This window comes from Capra hircus, chromosome 11 (assembly GCF_001704415.2).
Source record: "Capra hircus breed San Clemente chromosome 11, ASM170441v1, whole genome shotgun sequence".
Classification (NCBI taxonomy): domain Eukaryota; kingdom Metazoa; phylum Chordata; class Mammalia; order Artiodactyla; family Bovidae; genus Capra; species Capra hircus.
This window is the reverse complement of record NC_030818.1, coordinates 43287678-43304854: the sequence shown is the minus strand read 5'-3', so window position 1 is coordinate 43304854 and position 17177 is coordinate 43287678. Positions and strand designations below refer to the sequence as shown.

At 37.0% G+C, this 17177-nt stretch overlaps 1 protein-coding gene across 1 annotated transcript in view; it reads left to right on the top strand.

Annotated features, from left to right (window-relative positions):
- PUS10 (pseudouridylate synthase 10) overlaps positions 1-17177 on the top strand; it is a 78427-nt gene that overhangs the window by 52597 nt on the left and 8653 nt on the right. The window contains 10 exon segments of the mRNA XM_005686635.3: positions 572-683; positions 2839-2900; positions 3193-3238; positions 5312-5376; positions 6913-6998; positions 8061-8186; positions 11904-11960; positions 12820-12896; positions 12990-13045; positions 14068-14185. Coding sequence (XP_005686692.2) covers positions 572-683; positions 2839-2900; positions 3193-3238; positions 5312-5376; positions 6913-6998; positions 8061-8186; positions 11904-11960; positions 12820-12896; positions 12990-13045; positions 14068-14185 — 805 coding nt within the window.

The following is a 17177-nucleotide window of genomic DNA, read 5'->3' as shown; positions in this document are numbered from 1 at the left end:
TTATTGGCTATGAGTAGATTTGAGGGGAATGTAAAATGTTTATTAAGACACGCATATGTTGTTAACTTAATGAACATTTTAGAGCACTGATGCTTTAGGATTTAATCTTCCTTACCAGTAAAGAGGAGTACAGCTTTTACATTGATTTCCCAAAAGTCAGTCCCCATTATCAGGAAGAAAGTAGATGTAAACATTTTTGGTCTGGGTGTAATTATTGTAATAGACAGTTTGTAATTTCTAAGCAATAAACAATCTTCTCTATTCCTTCTTTCTATCTTCTGATATATAAATCCTGGAATCTGGCAATTTTATCTCAGAAAAACTCATTTGTATGCCTTTGTAACTTCAAAATTTGTCCATTAAAAAAACAAAAAGTACTTTCTTGATTCTACTAGAATATAGGTCCATGAACTGAGGAAACTTTGTCTGCTTTGGTCTCTGCTTTCTATCTAATGTGTAAAATAGTGCCTTCACATAGTAGGCACTCAATATATTTTAACAATCGCATAAATTCTTGCCTTCATAAAAATGATGTTTTTCATATCAGTGAATTAATTTTTATGTTATTCAGAAAGCAGAGTCTGTCGCTGGGAAGAAATGATATAGTTCAGCTAAAAGAAGCCTACAAATGGATAACTCACCCCCTGTTTTCAGAGGAACTGGGTGTTCCCATTGATGGAAAGGTATTGGGTCATCAGCATTGTTAATTTTATTCTCTGGTTTTACTAGTTTTACTTCATTATATGGCAGAGTTTTGGTTAGCCAAAAGAATCTTCTTTCAATAATCCAATAAAAGGTTTTTAAGCTTTTACAGTTCTTAATTTGAGGTTAAAATTGAGATTAAAGTTTTTCTTTTTTAAATTTCTTTGTAATCAAGACACTTATGAGTATAACAGGTGCAGTGTACCCTAACTGACCTTAAAAGGTTAGAAATGAATTTGTGCCTTTAAGTATATTTATAGTTTAATTAGACAGATTTACTGATATAAAGCTATACATAAATAACTATGAAGAAGTGTGGAGTCAACTCTGGACTATTTAATTTCGGTTGTCTGTGGTTAGTCTTGTTTTCAAATATGTAGACAGAACCTATTCAACTATAGGGAGCATGGGCTCAACCTATCCCGCCTTGTTGGTATCTCAAATCCCTTTAATTTTAAGCAGACTGCCTTTGAAACCAGAACACTTCCCATCCCCTCTATTCCAGGGTAGACCTTGCTTCAGCCTTTGAAATGGATTGAATTTTAGGAAAGAGCTCAGTAGATTTCCAGACGTGGAAACAGGACATATTCCCAGCTCATCTTAAATTAGATTTTAATAGTATGGCCTCATTGCTTCATCATTTTGCTTGAAGGAAATTCCCTGGGTATCAGACATACCCCTATTCAAATAAAATCACAAAACCATCTTTCAAAGCTAAACAATGAAAAAATTTTCCTCATTCTGAATTATATAGCTCTGTTTCCCTCTGTTAGTAAGAATAAACTCTGTCCTTTAAACTGAATACTGAAAGAATAGAGAATAAAACCACTTCACAGATAGTATGAAGAGGAAATGAGGTGATGAAAGTACTTTGGAAATTAGAGAAGTCATTGATGCAAAATATTTTTACCTCAAATTTCAATTTGAAGCACAGATAATTTTACATGTTGAATCAGTGAGAACAGAAAATAGAAAACAAAAGATGCAGTAATGTTCTAATAGGTTCAGCGTGAATGAAATTTTCTTAAGTAAAAGGAATATGTTGTAATTTTAATTTTATTTTGTTGATTTGAGTAGAACAAAAAAAAATTAGTCCTTCACTATTGTGATTAAGAGTTGCTAATAGGCCTGCTGACGATCCAATGCAATCAATAAATATAAAATTCAATAAAAAGGAAGAATTATTATATGACATTTATATCTTTTTTCAGTGTGAAATTTTGTATAATCTCCATGGAGGTAAATGTATATAGAGTATGAAATTGTGCTTCTTTGTGTGTACAAGGATATTCATTGTAGCATTTTTAAAAAATGTTTTTTTTAATTTATTTTTAATTGAAGGATAATTGCTTTACAATGTTGTATTGGTTTGCCATATAGCAACATTGTACCATTTTTTTTAAATGGTAAAACTTAAGTACAGCTTAAATGTCCAGCAGTCCATAGAGTTGAAAAGATGTTCATGACGTAATATTAACTGAATTAAGCAGTTTTCTAAATGTCTATTTAATATACGAAGAAGTACATATATTTATGTTTATATTCTTAAAAATCGCTAGAAGGGAACATGTCAAACTGTTACTAGTTCTACCTCAGTGGGGTGGGATTGAAAACCCATTATTTTATAATATTATTATGTATTATATTTTTAAGGAAACAAAAAATTAAGATCTTTCTTTTAAAAGTTATATCTATTAAAAACTTTGAGAACTTAATAAAGAAACCTCATACAGAGTTTTTAGGCATGTGCATAAATAATAGTTGCTAATTCTAATCATAGTACTGACAGGAGTATGTCTTCGTTTGTTTCATTTACCCCTTTCCAGTTCCGTGAGTTCTCATTCATCTTCGTATCTAATTTATATACTTTACAAAGAAAATCATACAAATTTAATTTGTTTTAAATTTGTTTTTTGTAGGATCACTAGTGATTGAGTTCTAGGAGTTAAAAAAAAAGAAAAGACTATTTCCTTTACAGCTGCCCTGTGACCAAGCTGATTTGAAAACAGTAATATTTCCAGTTTTCCTTGTCACTTTTTCTGAGCCAGTCTTTGAGAGTTAATTCTGTTTCCATTGATAAGTTGTTAGATGTTAGTTTCTTTTTGCTCATTTTTAAACTGTCTTTATAATTTTTAGAGCTTGTTTGAAGTGAGTGTGGTCTTTGCTCACCCAGAAACAGTTGAGGATTGCCACTTCCTGTAAGTTACAACTTAACATTGCCAATTGTGCAACATTATTAATACCTTTTGATTTTCATGAAAATAGTTTTGTTCTTCTTTCTAGGGGGCCTATCAGAACTTATCGTGTCTCTGAAGGTTTAAAGTGTGCTCTCTGATATGAGTCTAGACAAACCAATGTGGCTCATATAGGGATTCATTTTGTCCGCTTCTGATATCCTGAGTTTAGCAGCTATGTTGTATAAAATATTTGAATTTTATCCACCCTCAAATAAACTCATTAATCTTTTATATTAACTTGAATTTTGTTTAGACGTGCAGTATGCCCAGATTGTTTCAAGCCAGCCAAAAACAAACAGGTAAGGATTTCTGCGTCTTATTCTTTAGTGAGTTTTTTCTGAGCTGAATATTCACATTAACAACAAAAAGGATATGCATTAGAAATATTGGCAATCTGTTATACTAAGAATCAATCTCAAACTATTTCCATTTGCTACATTCCTTTTTTTCTTTAAACTCTCAACACCTTTGTGTGTGGCTCAGAAGTCGTAACACACATTCTCATGCTTGTGTCAGTGTCTGAATTGTTTCCCCAAAATTACATCATCTGGGAGAGTATGTTTTCAGTATCATCACGATTCCAAACTTCTAATATTTGTTTTCTAGAAATTGGTATTTTGAAAATATAATCCAAAGTAAATTGTTTCATTTAGGACAGTCCTGAGTTAATAGAACCTATTTCAGGCTACATTTGCAAAAGGGTTTTTTATTTAAATTCTCCTTACTGTCTGATGTGAGCTGGCCTTCATGTTAATGAGAAAAAATAGTTAGCTTGTATTTTTAGTTTTTGTCATGCCAAGATGGAATGGCCTGGCATGTTACTGACAGGCTGTTTTTCACAGCCCAGTTACTTAGCTGGTTTTGTATAGGCTCAGAGATTCTAGTTTTACTGACCGATGTTGTGGTTGTTAAACATAACTGATGTTTTGCTGTTGTGGTTGCTAAAAATAATATAAGTTTATCATCAAAGATACATCTTTTGGTCTTTCCTCTTACTTTGACTAATTGCTGCATCTTTTAGTACCTGGGGGAGATTGGAGGCTTGGGGAGTTTGTAACATTTGCCAAATGCCCTGTGCAGAAGTAATCAGAAATACAGATCAAGCCTAAAGCCCTGCTTCCCTCCTTTTCTCACATCATGGTACATCTAGAACATCACCATGTTTGGCCAGCACCCTGAGGTTAACAGGTGAAGTTGCTCTAAGTTGTGAGCAGTAGGCCGAGGGGTTCTCATTGTTCCAGGCCCTTCCCCTCAACCCTCATGACCTAGAAGGACCCGGGTACAGCTGTAGCTCACTGCTTTGCCATACCAACTGGGAAGTTCTGCCCAAATGACCTGTGAGCCATGTTTATGTAAAGATCTAGCTTTATTTTTTGTCATCTTTGAGCAAGTATGTAAGTACCAGCATCAAATAATAGAGTAAGGAAATATTTGTCAAACCATCACAGACATCATGCCATTTGGCCAGTAGGTGTTGTTTAGTCTTAAGTGTAGTTTTCCTACATCATGGCTGGGAATAAGTTGAATGGCCTTTTGAGATTCTTCCAGGGTTAAGATTTCATGTCTTAACAAACAAGCACTTAATTTTTAATTCTAATCCTCTGACAGAGTATGGTTTAGAAAATAATTTCTTTTGTTGCTGAACTGTTTAGATATTTACATTGTTCCTATTTTCAGTCAAGTGTAGTTTCTCATAACAGAAGAAATAATTGTAACTTATCATAGTGACCACGTGAATATGCCCTAATTAGTTCTAGTATGTCTACCATGAAGTTTGGCTTTTCTTATTTTGAGAAACCCAGAGTGGGACATTTATAGATGCCCTTCTATTCAATATAGTGGATTTTATTTACTTTGTCTGTAGTTAGTGGGTGATACTGAATTGCTGGATGTCAAGACATGCTAGTTGGCTCTGTTTTACCCCTTATCCTGGCAGCCAACTCCTAAATTATGTACTGTGACCCTTGAAGGGATGTAGAGAAGAAAAGAGAGATGGGTCCATCTAAATTTCTTTTGAGGTCTCAGAAAAAATATTTGAAGCACATTTCCTGCCATGTCATCATTTTTTTATATTTGAAAAATACCACATTTTGAGGGGAGTGGGCTAGTGCAGTGAAGAAGACGTATTCTGTGAGATCCACCTGATGTTACAGACATAGCCTAAATTGAAGAGAAGCCTCCAGTCCAGAACTGACAGGATGGACACTGCTGTATTTTCTTTATTTTCTTGAAGCTATTAAGTATTTCTCACTTTTAAGTATGGTTTAAAATGATTATAATTTCTCCAACCATGTTCTGTTTCACCTCTGATGTTTTCTTATATAGGTAATAAAATGTTTGTTTTTTTTTTCTTTTCATTTTACCCTATATAGTCAGTATTCACTAGAATGGCAGTTATGAAAGCTTTGAATAAGATAAAAGAAGAGGATTTCCGCAAGTAAGTAGAAGTACAGAAATAAGAAATAATCATGGAATTTTAGAATAAAGAGAACGTTAGAAATAATCTGGATTATCTCTGAAACAAGACTGGATGTATTTTCGGGACCAGAATTGTGTCTTAATCTCCATTATATCCCCAGTTCCTGGCTCAGTATCTGGCATGTAGTGGTGTTCAATAAATGTTTCTCAAAGTAATATTTGGATTTATGAATCATGTCCAACTTGTTTATCTTTTAGAAGAGGATGACTTAGCGACTTTACAGCAACAACATTGAGGTCCAAAGTGGAGGTTGACTTGCCTAAGATTGAGTGTTGGATGTTGAGCCAGGTTTCCTGATTCTCCAGGCTAGTACTAGCCCCATTACATCCCTCATCCTGGATTTCCTGTTATCATACATCTCCAGAAGAGAGAGGAAAAGGCTCATGAGTTTCCTTTCTTGCTAAAGTATGCTGAACTACAATAAATCTTACATTTTAATACTCAGTGTGTTCATTTCATTAATAAGATATTATCATAGTTATCCTTCCAAAATAGCCTTGAATAAACTTCAAACAAGGAAGCTATGAGGAAGGTTTCATATATTTTGCTGACTAAACATGTCTCAGAATAGAAGTATTTTTATTAAGTTTTTTGTTGTTGTTGTTTTGACCATGCTGTGTGGGATCTTAGTTCCCCCACCAGGAATCAAACTTGTACCCCTTGCAGTTGAAGTGTGGAGTCCTCACCACTGTACCGCCAAGGAAGTCCCTGTTAAACTTTACAAACAAAAGACAGTTACTCTCTACAAGCAGTAGTGCCTGAGTTTCTAAGTGATTTCTTTGTTAAGACATCTTGGGAAACTGAAAATTTCAACACAAGCATTTTGGATTAAATACACATTTAGTCATTTACAGAGAGACTCCAGTTCTTGGAAGTTCCCAGATGGTGGACAGAGAATAAAGTCATACATTGCTTTCTCCTGTCTGTCCTCAGCTGGATTGAAGTTTCTTAGCTAAAAGACAGAGTCAGCCACATTTCACTTTTTCTGGCTCTGTGGTCTGATTTTCAAGATCATAGTTGAAATGAAAAGAGAGAAAAAATGGTGGACTACCCTCCCCACAGGTGTGCCATACTCACATGACCAATCTCTGACTGCACACCAGCTTTACCCAAATGACTGAGGATTTTGTAAGCAGCAGCAAGTGTTCATGGATACTAAAATGAACCCAGAGAGGCTTCTACTACATATGTGTGGATTTTTTCCCCCAAAATCTCAAGGTTGATGTTGAAAACTGTCATCTGGGAACATGAGGCCTCCTGAGTCTGAATGTTATTAGCAGAGCCCTGATTTACTTAGTGCAGTTCTCATGTATTAAAAGTGGTCCTCCAGAGGCCCAGAAGACCCTAACAGTCCCAAAATTTAAAATTCGGGAGAGGCTTAGTCCTTGAGAGACTCAGGCTCCGTGCATCTCAGGCAGTGCTGATTCATCTTAGTTATGTGGTTCAATTTCATGTCTGGAAAATAGTAGCTGTAAAATTTATTTTGTTTTGCAGGCAGTTTCCTTGTCCTCCAAACTCACCAAAGGCTGTATGCACTGTTCTTGAAATTGAATGTGCTCATGGTGCTGTTTTTGTGGCTGGTAAAATACTTAGTCTAGAATATACTTACACTGTTAATTGTCTCTCCTTTCTGAAAAACTCAATTAATTTCTCCTCTGTTTCCTTCTTATTGTTGTTATTAGTTTCTGATTAGTTAACTCTTTTAAGCACTAGACCTGATAGTCAAGTTTATTTAGATTTTATAAGTATTCTTATGGATCACTAAAGAGATTTGACATTTAAAATGCCATGCCAAAAGGAAATGATACATCCCAGATTTTAAGTTTTCATCAGAGATGGTCAAATAGAAATATGGGTAGATGTACAGACCAAAAACTAATCAAGAGAACAGAGAGGATGTTTTACAACATGAAGTCAGTCCTGGGGAAAAAAAAATTTTATCTGCAGAGTGGCTAAACACTTGGCTTCTGATTGGAAAAAAAAATTGTTGCATTGACTTTCCCAAGAGGTAAATCTGGTTAGACAGTTTTTGTTTTGAAAGCTATAGCTATTTCATAGTAATAGCTGAAATGAAATCACTCTTTAGGCTTGGCTATAATACCCTGCCCTGGGGTAATAAAAGCTACCTGCCTCAACGTAGCTTTATTCATAAAACAGTGAGTCATATTCTGTTAGGGTGTTTTCTTTTTTTTTTTTAACTTATAAAAACTGCAAAATTTCCTGTATTTGAACTCTTTGAAATACATTATCACCAATGACTCTTACACTGAGAGTATTATCAATCAGGCGTAAAAGCAGTAGTTGCTCTTTTTTTAAGTGATCCTTGGTGTGTTCCATAATATTGTAACTTGTTCAGTCACTCAGTCAGGTTAATAAGTATACTGAGCATTCCTTTAGATCTCATTGATGATTCATACCATGTCTTTAGCAATCTCTTCTTTTGCTACCTTAAATTTTTTCACTGAATTATGTGTATGTGCTAAGTCACTAAATTAGATTATAAATTAGTCGAAGACCAAGCCTTGTTTTGTATCATAGCCCCTAGAATATTGGCACTTTAGTGGATAGTTGTTACTTTCCTTTTTATTCTGCTGTGTTAATCACACCATCCCAGCCAGGTAACCTTTATATTTCTTTGTCAGGGAGATATAATAAATACTCCAGGAATCTACCACAAACTCCTTGGATAATTGATGGAGAAAGGAAGCTGGAATCTTCAGTGGAAGAATTAATTTCAGACCATCTTTTGAAAGTGTTCAAAGCAGAAAGTAAGTGTTATAATATTCATATTTTAAATACTTGTTCACAGATAGACTTCTTGGAGGTGGCAGGAAAGATTTCTGGATTTTTTAAACCACCACCAAGTCTGGGCCCCTTGCCTGGCAGCTTCCTGTGAACAGGGATTGCCATGTCCTGAGCTCCTCTGCCCAGGGCTGGATTTGAGCCAAGCTGCCCTAAGATTTCTCTGTTCTCTCAAGACAACTGCCTTTTCCTGGGCAAATTCAAAACAACTGAAACTACTTTAAATGAATGCACTTAAGCTCTGACCTTGGGACACCTTAGCCTCAGCCTCATATTGGGAATATGAGGAAATTAAAACACAGCTTCTATATCCATTGCTTATTCAAGAGTAACCACTGGCAAATGCCTGGCTTCCATCTTAACAGCTAAAATGTCCTAGAATAGAGTTCAGACCTAGAGAAGATAGATCAACAGCAACCATTTCACAAAGACTTAATAGTAGTATTGTTGTTTCAATTTCTTAGGTATTAACAAGCCCAGGTTTGTGAGCTGAGTCAGACCCTGTCAAGAATATGCTTTCTTTGTCTCAGTAGGCCTGTCAGGTCAAAGGAGCAAAAAGCATCGTGATTTCACCCAGGATTAGACTTAGAGAAAGGGGACTAAGATTTCAATCGGAGGAAATCATGTATATCAGGAAAAAACATAGTCAGTGAGTAAGTGTATCATACTCTTTGGAGTAGGTCTCCTAGCATAATTAGAACATCTTTTTTGAAAGACCACCTAGACATCCATCTTTCTTTCTGGCAAACCTTAGACAAATGTGCTTTAGTAAAGGCAGACAAGTGATTGAAATGAGATGCCCTGTCCCTCCAGCTTTCTGCTTGTCAAAAGGAAAGAGAAGCACTTCAAAGCCATATCCCTTTTATCATTTGTTGCCTGTCAGGTAGGTGGGCCCTTTTTAAAAAGGCTTTTAGGAACTGTTTACTGAATGGAAAAGAAAGTAACCTAGCAACCTAACATTTTCCAAAATCTTAACAGTAAAGACTCAGGGCTATTGCCATGAACTTCTACCTACTTAATTTAATATTTACACTTTGGTTATCTCATAAGACTTATTCAAGTTACAAAGAAGTGAAAATAAAGCGTTAGCATGAAAAGTCTCTTTCAAACTCTTGTTGGGGGCCACCTTATTTCCCTTCTGTAAGAAGATACAAGATTTAGTTCTGATTTTTGGGGTTCCAAGGAATCCTCCATTACCAAGAGGGCTATAGAGGGGTTCTGAACACCTGTATGTTTCCCCCTTGCAATCTTTCATGAGGTAATTCCTTGTTATAGTCCACTTGAGAAGGAAAAAAAAAAAAATTGTCCCCAAACTGAAAAGAAAGCAAACTCTAATTGTATGTTTAGGAAACTTATAAAGAGCCACTTGAGAAAAAGCAGACCTCTGGGCCTCTGTGCTAATTGGCTCCTTGTCATGAAATAAAACCTTGTTGTCTGAAATCCCTGATTAGTAGCATCAGTTTGCTAAACTTGTGCTTCTCAGATATATTACTTGTCACTTCTGTGATTCACATCTGACAGCTCCGGGAAGATGGTTCTGACTGTTGAACCTCTAGACTTTACAGCTCTATGAAAATAAGCCAGTATTGCATGAAGCAGCCTAACTACTTCTATAAAGGGTCCTTCCCCTCAGTGGGATACAAACTTGTTTTTCATTCACTTCAGACTGGCACGTCATATTCTCTACTTGCCAGTTCTCTAGTTAATAAGTGAAACTTTGACACACTCTCAAAACCAATGTGTCTAAGAAATGTTTTCCCAATACATTTATTACTTCACTTATTGAATAAATATTTGTCATGTCAGTTGCCTGCTGAAAACTGGTCAGTGTTTCAGCTACAGGGTAAAGTCCAAACTATTTAACTTGATATTCTGTGGCCATCATCATCTGACCTCTGCCCTTCCTTCGGTCCCATTGTCTGTCTGTCCCCAAGTATGAGGGTCACTACAGACCACTGAACCCCTTATCATTCATGTCCTTGTTTTTCCCTATCATTGTCATTCTTGATCATTCTTGTTCTTGGTTTTGTTGTTGTTTGAAATATCTGTTCCATTGAGAAGTCTGTAGAACTCACAGGATTTGGGGGATAAGGCAAGGCATAATATGAGCATTTTTTTAAATTTATTAAAATTGGAGGCTAATTATTTTACAATATTGTAGTGGTTTTTGCCATACATTGACATGAATCAGCCATGGGTACACATGTGTTCCCCATCCTGAACCCCCCTGCTGCTGCTGCTGCTGCTAAGTCGCTTCAGTCGTGTCCAACTCTGTGCAACCCCATAGACGGCAGCCCGCCAGGCTCCCCCATCCCTGGCATTCTCCAGGCAAGAACACTGGAGTGGGTTGCCATTTCCTTCTCCAGTGCATGAAAGTGAAACGTGAAAGTGAAGTTGCTCAGTTGTGTCCGACTCTTAGCAATCCCATGGACTGCAGCCTACCAGGCTCCTCCATCCATGGGATTTTCCAGTCAAGAGTACTGGAGTGGGGTGCCATTGCCTTCTCCATGAACCCCCTTAAATTTCTGTTATTCATAATTGCATACAAATAAAGTTCTAAAGTTTGCCCTCCAAAGTATTTCTCAGTGTCGGGTCCAAATTTGCAACATTTTTTCTAAAAGATGTAATAAATGCCCTTTATCCCTTAGTCTGGATTTATTGTTCCTTTGGGCTCCTCAAGAGCCTATTTTTCTGTACTTCTTTCTCGTTGATGGGCTGGAATTTTGGGGAAGCTCTTTGGGCTAGTTTATGAATTTGAGGTTTCTGATCTGATTGAGGAGTCACGGGGAGATCTATGTCTCTGTGTTCTGTTCATTCCCTCCACATCATCAGCCACAGGTTACGGCTCAGTCACTGTAGGGCCCTAGTTCCCTGAGGTTGGATTGGGGATGGAGGTGCGCAGGTATAAGACAAACTACAGCCTGCTTGTGGTAATGTTTGCCCTGGTAAAATCATCCGTTGGTTCTGGATCTAAGAAAGTTGTCATGGAAGCACCCCCCCCCCCTCTGCTCCACTCCATATTTCCACTTTCCCACCCCAGTATTTGTAGCTTTTAGTCTGTGATGATCCATCTATCTTAAAATATATACTAGTTTTATTGTGGCCCCAGCTTAAGTTTGAATTTGCTTTTAGAGTCAAACTTTTTCTTTTCCCTTCCTTTCATGGAGTTTAATTCTCAAATACTGCTTTTATTTTGTTTTCTTTTGTTTTAAGAAAAAGAAGAAAGATTTTTCACCATAAGTTTGTAGCCGGTTTGGTAGCAGGGCCTTTCTCCAAACAGCGCTCTGCCTTTGGCTTTCCCATGGGATGGTGGCATGGGATGATAAGAAAGATCTGGCTTTTACCTCCCTTTAATTGTGTTACCTTGGGGAAAGTACTTAACCTTTCAGAAGCTTGGTATTCTTTCATTTAATACTTACCTCATAAGGTTACAGAAAAGAATAAATGAAATAATGTATGCAGAATTTTAGCTCAGTGTCTAACATGTAATAAGTACTCAATAAATAGTATTTATTATTATCATTGTTATTTTCAGTAGAGATTAGGACTAGAGTTTTGATGATAACTATTCCTTGGGATTCTCCTGTAGATTAAGACAAATTGGGTTTCTACCAAGGGTGGGAATGAAAGCCTAGGACTATTATGTCGCTGATTTTCTTTTTTTCTTTATCTGCTTTCCAAAGGCTTTAATTTTTCTTCCTCTGGAAGAGAAGATGTAGATGTGAGAACATTAGGAAATGGTAAGATTATGACATCACTTGACTAGAACTAACTTTCAGATTATCACCCATTTCAGGCAGTAGGTTTTCTGTAGTCACTTAGTCAGAATCAAAGTTGGCAGAGCCCAGAGCTTCTCCATGAGAGGAAGCCTTGTGGATTTTGGAGCTACCCTTGTAAATTATATGATTATGTTTTAACAGGGATCATTTCTTCAGAGGCCATTTTTATTGCATACATATAGGTTATAAGGGACTTTTACAGTTGTGCATTAACAAACAGGTACTTGATTTTTTTCCGAAAGTCTGATTATTCATTGTTCCTTTTAATAACATTTCAGTACCAGTACAGTTTTCAAAGTGCACATCTTCATTGAAAAGATGTTCCTGCTCTCTTAGCCTTCATTTTTCTCATTTTATATTATTGCATTACAAGAAAGATGATGAGAGAGTAATCCTGAACTATTCTAGATTTATAGTCCTTTCTTCTCATGGAATCTCAGCTTTTCATTTCACTAGGCTAGGAGAATGTATTTCAACTTGGTATACCTGGGCATTGCTGCATATAACAATGTTACATTAGTGTTACCAAGTCATTTAGTGACTGTTTGGACATGATTTTGTAAATTAACACAGGCTCGTTCATGGACTTTTGGGAAAGCAGTCATTTTCACATATTGCCTGTACTGGGGTTTAGCAGCCCCCCCAAAAACCCCTTGATTCTTTTCACACATTCTTCCCTCCCCCAGATGTAGTCATGTCACTGAACTTTCCGTCCTCTAGCGCTCAACTCGTTTTTTCACACCTCCTAACCCTCTTGCATTAGCCCAAATGTTAACTCCATCAACACGTTTCTGTTTCATGACGGGGTGTGTGCTGCCAGGAAGGCCCTTTGCAATTGAGCTGGTGAATCCTCATAGAGTACATTTCACTTCACAAGAAATTAAGGAACTTCAGCAGGTAAACCACTTCATGACATGGAAATTGTCATGTTTCTGCAACTCTGTAACTGAACTAGAGTTGCTAATTGTTTTTCTTTTTCTAATACTACAGAAAATTAATAACTCATCTAACAAAATCCAAGTCCGTGACTTGCAGCTTGTCACAAGGTAAGGGTAGGCTCACTGGTGATGTCTCAAGAGGGGAGTTTTGGTTGCAGATCATTTATCTGATAAGGGATTTGTATCCAGAATATATAAAGAACTCCTGCAACTCAGTAATAAGAAAACAACTCGATTAAAACTAGAGACAATGTTAAGTGCACATTTCTCCAAAGAGGATATACAAATAGCCAGTGAATACATGAAAAAGTGTTCAGCATCATTAGTCATTAGGGAAATGCACATCAAAACCACAATGAGATCCCACTTAACAAAAAAGACAGAAAACAGCAAGTATTGGCGAGAATGTGGAGAAATCGGATCCCTTATACATTCCTGTGGGATGGTAACTAGTACCACTTGGGAAAACAATTTGGCAGTTTCTCAAAAGGTTAAATATATAGTAGCCATCTGACCCAGTAGTCCCACTTTTGCTATACACCCACGAGAAGTGAAAATGTACATCCACACAGAGACTTCTGCATGAATGCTTATAGTCACATTACTCACAATAGCAAAAAAGTGGAAACCACAAAAATGTCTATGAATAAACAAAATGGTATATCCATACAGTGGAAAATCAGTGGTAAAATATCAGTACTTTACTTTAAAATACTGATACATGTGGCAACGTGGATGAACCTTAAAAACATTATGAAGAAGCCAGACATCAAATACCACATATTGTACATTTTACAGTATTCATATTTTATATAAAATGTTCCGAGTAGGGATGTCTATAAAGTCAACTAGTGGTTGCCAACGGCTGGGGGAAATGGGGAACGAGAAGAGATTGCAGTTGGGTGTGGAGTTTCTCTTTTGGGGTGATTAAGGTGTTCTAAAATTAGACTGTGGTAATTGCTGCACAGCTCTGTAAACGTACTAAAAATCACTGAATCGTTCAGTTAAACAGAGGAATTGTATGTAAATTATATCTCACTAAAGCTATTTTTAAAGAAAGAGAAGTTTGGGGCAAGGCTTATCTGTATTTTATAAACTCAGACAAACTTTCTTTTATTGTTTTTGTTTAGAGAGGCAATAGGACATATGAAAGAAGGTGAAGAAGAGAAGACCAAGACCTACAGTGCCTTAATATGGACAAATAAAGCAATACAGAGGAAGGACATTGAATTCCTAGATGACATAAAGGTAGTTCAGTGCTCTAATTCTTCTGTTTTTCTACTAACTATGAAAGTCTTTTGTCTTCTCATTTATTGCACACTGGCTTTGGGGACCCTTGAGTTGTTGCTGTTGTTTAGTTGCTAAATCATGTCCAACTCTTTTGCAACCCCTTGGACTGTAGCCTGCCAGGCTCCTCTGTCCATTGCATTTCCCAGGCAAGAATACTGGAGAGGGTTACTGTTTTCTTCTCCAGGGGATCTTCCCGGCCCAGGGATGGAACCCCTGTGTCCTGCATTGGCAGGCGGGTTCTTTACCACTGAGCCACCAGGGGCTGTGAAACCTGGTTCTAAATTCTGGCTCTGCCATTTACTCCTTAAATGACTGAGTAATTCATCTAACCTGTCTGAGAAGCAGTGTTGCTATTGATTAGGAGTCTGACTCCAAGAACAGATAACCTGTGTACAAATCTTGGTTCTGCATTTCTTGGTTGTATGACTTCAGATGAGTTGCTTAGCTTCTTTGTGCTTCAGTTTCTTCATCGATAAAATTAGTTAGAAGAATTAAACAGGTTTAGTCACATAAAGCCCTTATGATAGGATCTGGCATATAGAAAACCTTCAACAATGCTATTATTATATTTGACCATCTGCAGAAAGGAAATAGAAAACAGAATTTATCTAATAGAATTGGTGCTCAGATTAACTGCACAGATAAAACATATTGTAAATCAGTATGTCAGGGGGATATATGTAGGGCACAAATGTTTTGGCACATGCTAGATTTTCCTTCACATGAGGATGTTGCTCTTGAGGATCTACATGTTCATTTGAGTATTTCTTCCCACCTGCCCCCACCTCTTCCTGTAAAGATAACTTACTTTCACATGCAAGGAATGAGCAAAAATGGGCACAAATATGTAGTTATCACAGCATTGTTTAAATGGGCAATATTTTGTAAAAATCTAGAGGGGACTGGTTTAGTCTTATGGCTTATCTGGTATGATGGACTATTACTAGCCAGATGTTAGAAATTTTATGGAAGATGAATATTCATTGACAAAGGGAAATGTTCCTGATGAATACTAAAGGGGGGAAAAAAAACAAGCTATAAGAATATAAAGGACTTCTATGGTGGTCCAGTGGCTGGGAATCCGCCTGTCAGTGCAGGGGCACGGCTTTGATCCCTGGCCTGAGAAGTTCCCATATGCCATGGGCAACTATGCCTGTGGGCTACAACTAGTGAGCCCATGCACTCTAGAGCCGTGGTCTAAAACAAGAGAAGCCACAGTAAATAGAAGCCTGCACACCACAACTAGAGTAGCCCCTGCTTGCCACAACCAGAGAAAACCTGTGTGCGGCAACGAAGACCCAGCACAGCCAAAAATAAGTAAATTAAAAAAATAATAATAAAGGAATATATAGAGGATGATACATTGTGATTTAGACACACCAAGTGTGTGGTTATATATACACATATGTATGACTCTGTACCAAAAAAATGTATGGCAAAAGAAATACCATAAATAGGATTTATACTTATGAAAAACATAAATACCCAATAGAGAAAACTGGACAAATTATTTGAACAGACAGCTGAAAAAATGGCAACTCCAAATGGCCAAGAATCTTTTGAAAAGATACTTTACCTCTAGACTAAAGCAGCAATGACATCACTTTATTCTTCTGAGGCTAAGAATGTCTGTTGGTTGGAGGGAGAAGGCTAGTTACTTATATTTTCAATAGAAATATAAGTGTTTTAACCTTTTGGAAAACACTGTGGCAGTGACTGTGAAAATAAAAGTTTAATGGTCTACACAGTACTTCCCCTATTGGCAATCTGTCCTGAAGAAATAAAACTTCAGTGTATAAGGATATGTGCACAAGGATGTTTGTTGACTTTGTTCAGAGTGTGAAAATCAACAAAACTGTAAACAAAGTAAATTTCCTTTGATAAGGAAATGGTAGAACATGTTGGAATATTATGCAGCTGTTTAAAAAAAAAACTAAAACAACATGTGATCCCATTTAATTTGTGTTGTTGTATGTATATATGTCTAAAACTGTTGTGAAAAAAAGATGGAGGTAGGTCTACATCTATGACTTGTAGGAACATCCATAACATTGGCAGGGGAAAGCAAGGTGCAGAATAGTGTTTATTTTAATAATGAATATTTTGGTGAAAACATACAGGTCACCTACTGAGAGAAGTTCATCTATAAAATGACAGGTGGACTAGATGATCCCCAGTGGGCCCTCCACTTCTTGGCTTCTGTGATTCCATATCTAAGGCCCTTTGGCTTTTGGCTCTATTATTGAGAGTCTTTAGAATGAGTTATACTAAGACAAATTTCTTTAAGATTGTGAAACAAATTTCTAAGCCTCTACTCCATGACATGCATACATGTCATTGAGAATACTGTGGGGAAAATAGAAACCCACTTTAACAATAGAGTGACAGTTTGGGAGTAGACATAGAGCTAATTCAGAAATAATGCTGAGATGATTGTTATAGGTACACCCTAGGTAGTGAAAAGGTCTGTTTTCATGGACCGCAGCCCAAGTGGACTGATGATAACTGACATCTAATCATTTTCTTAAAGTGCTAGGGTTGAAACATTTTTCAGATATTCCTGTTGGCATCAAAAATATAAAAACTGATTACTGCCCCATTCTGAAAAAAAGTCATTTCAGATTTACTTTGTCTCCTCTTTTTTGAAGGGCAATCTAGTTTGTGTGTGTGTGTGTTTTGGCTGCGCTGAACCTTCACGATGAAGACGGGCTCTCTCTCTAGTTGCGGTGCACGGGTTTCTCACTGTGGTGGCCTCTGCTGCTGTGGAGCACAGGCTAGAGCTTGGGCTCAGTAGTTGTGTCACAGGTCCAGCTGCCCCGGGGCATGTGGAATCTTCCCATACCAGGTATCAAACCCATGTCCCCTGCTCTGGCAGGCAGATTCTCAACCACTGGACCACCAGGGAAGTCCAGGGCAACCTAGTTGTAAGGAAGAAATCATTTGTGTATCT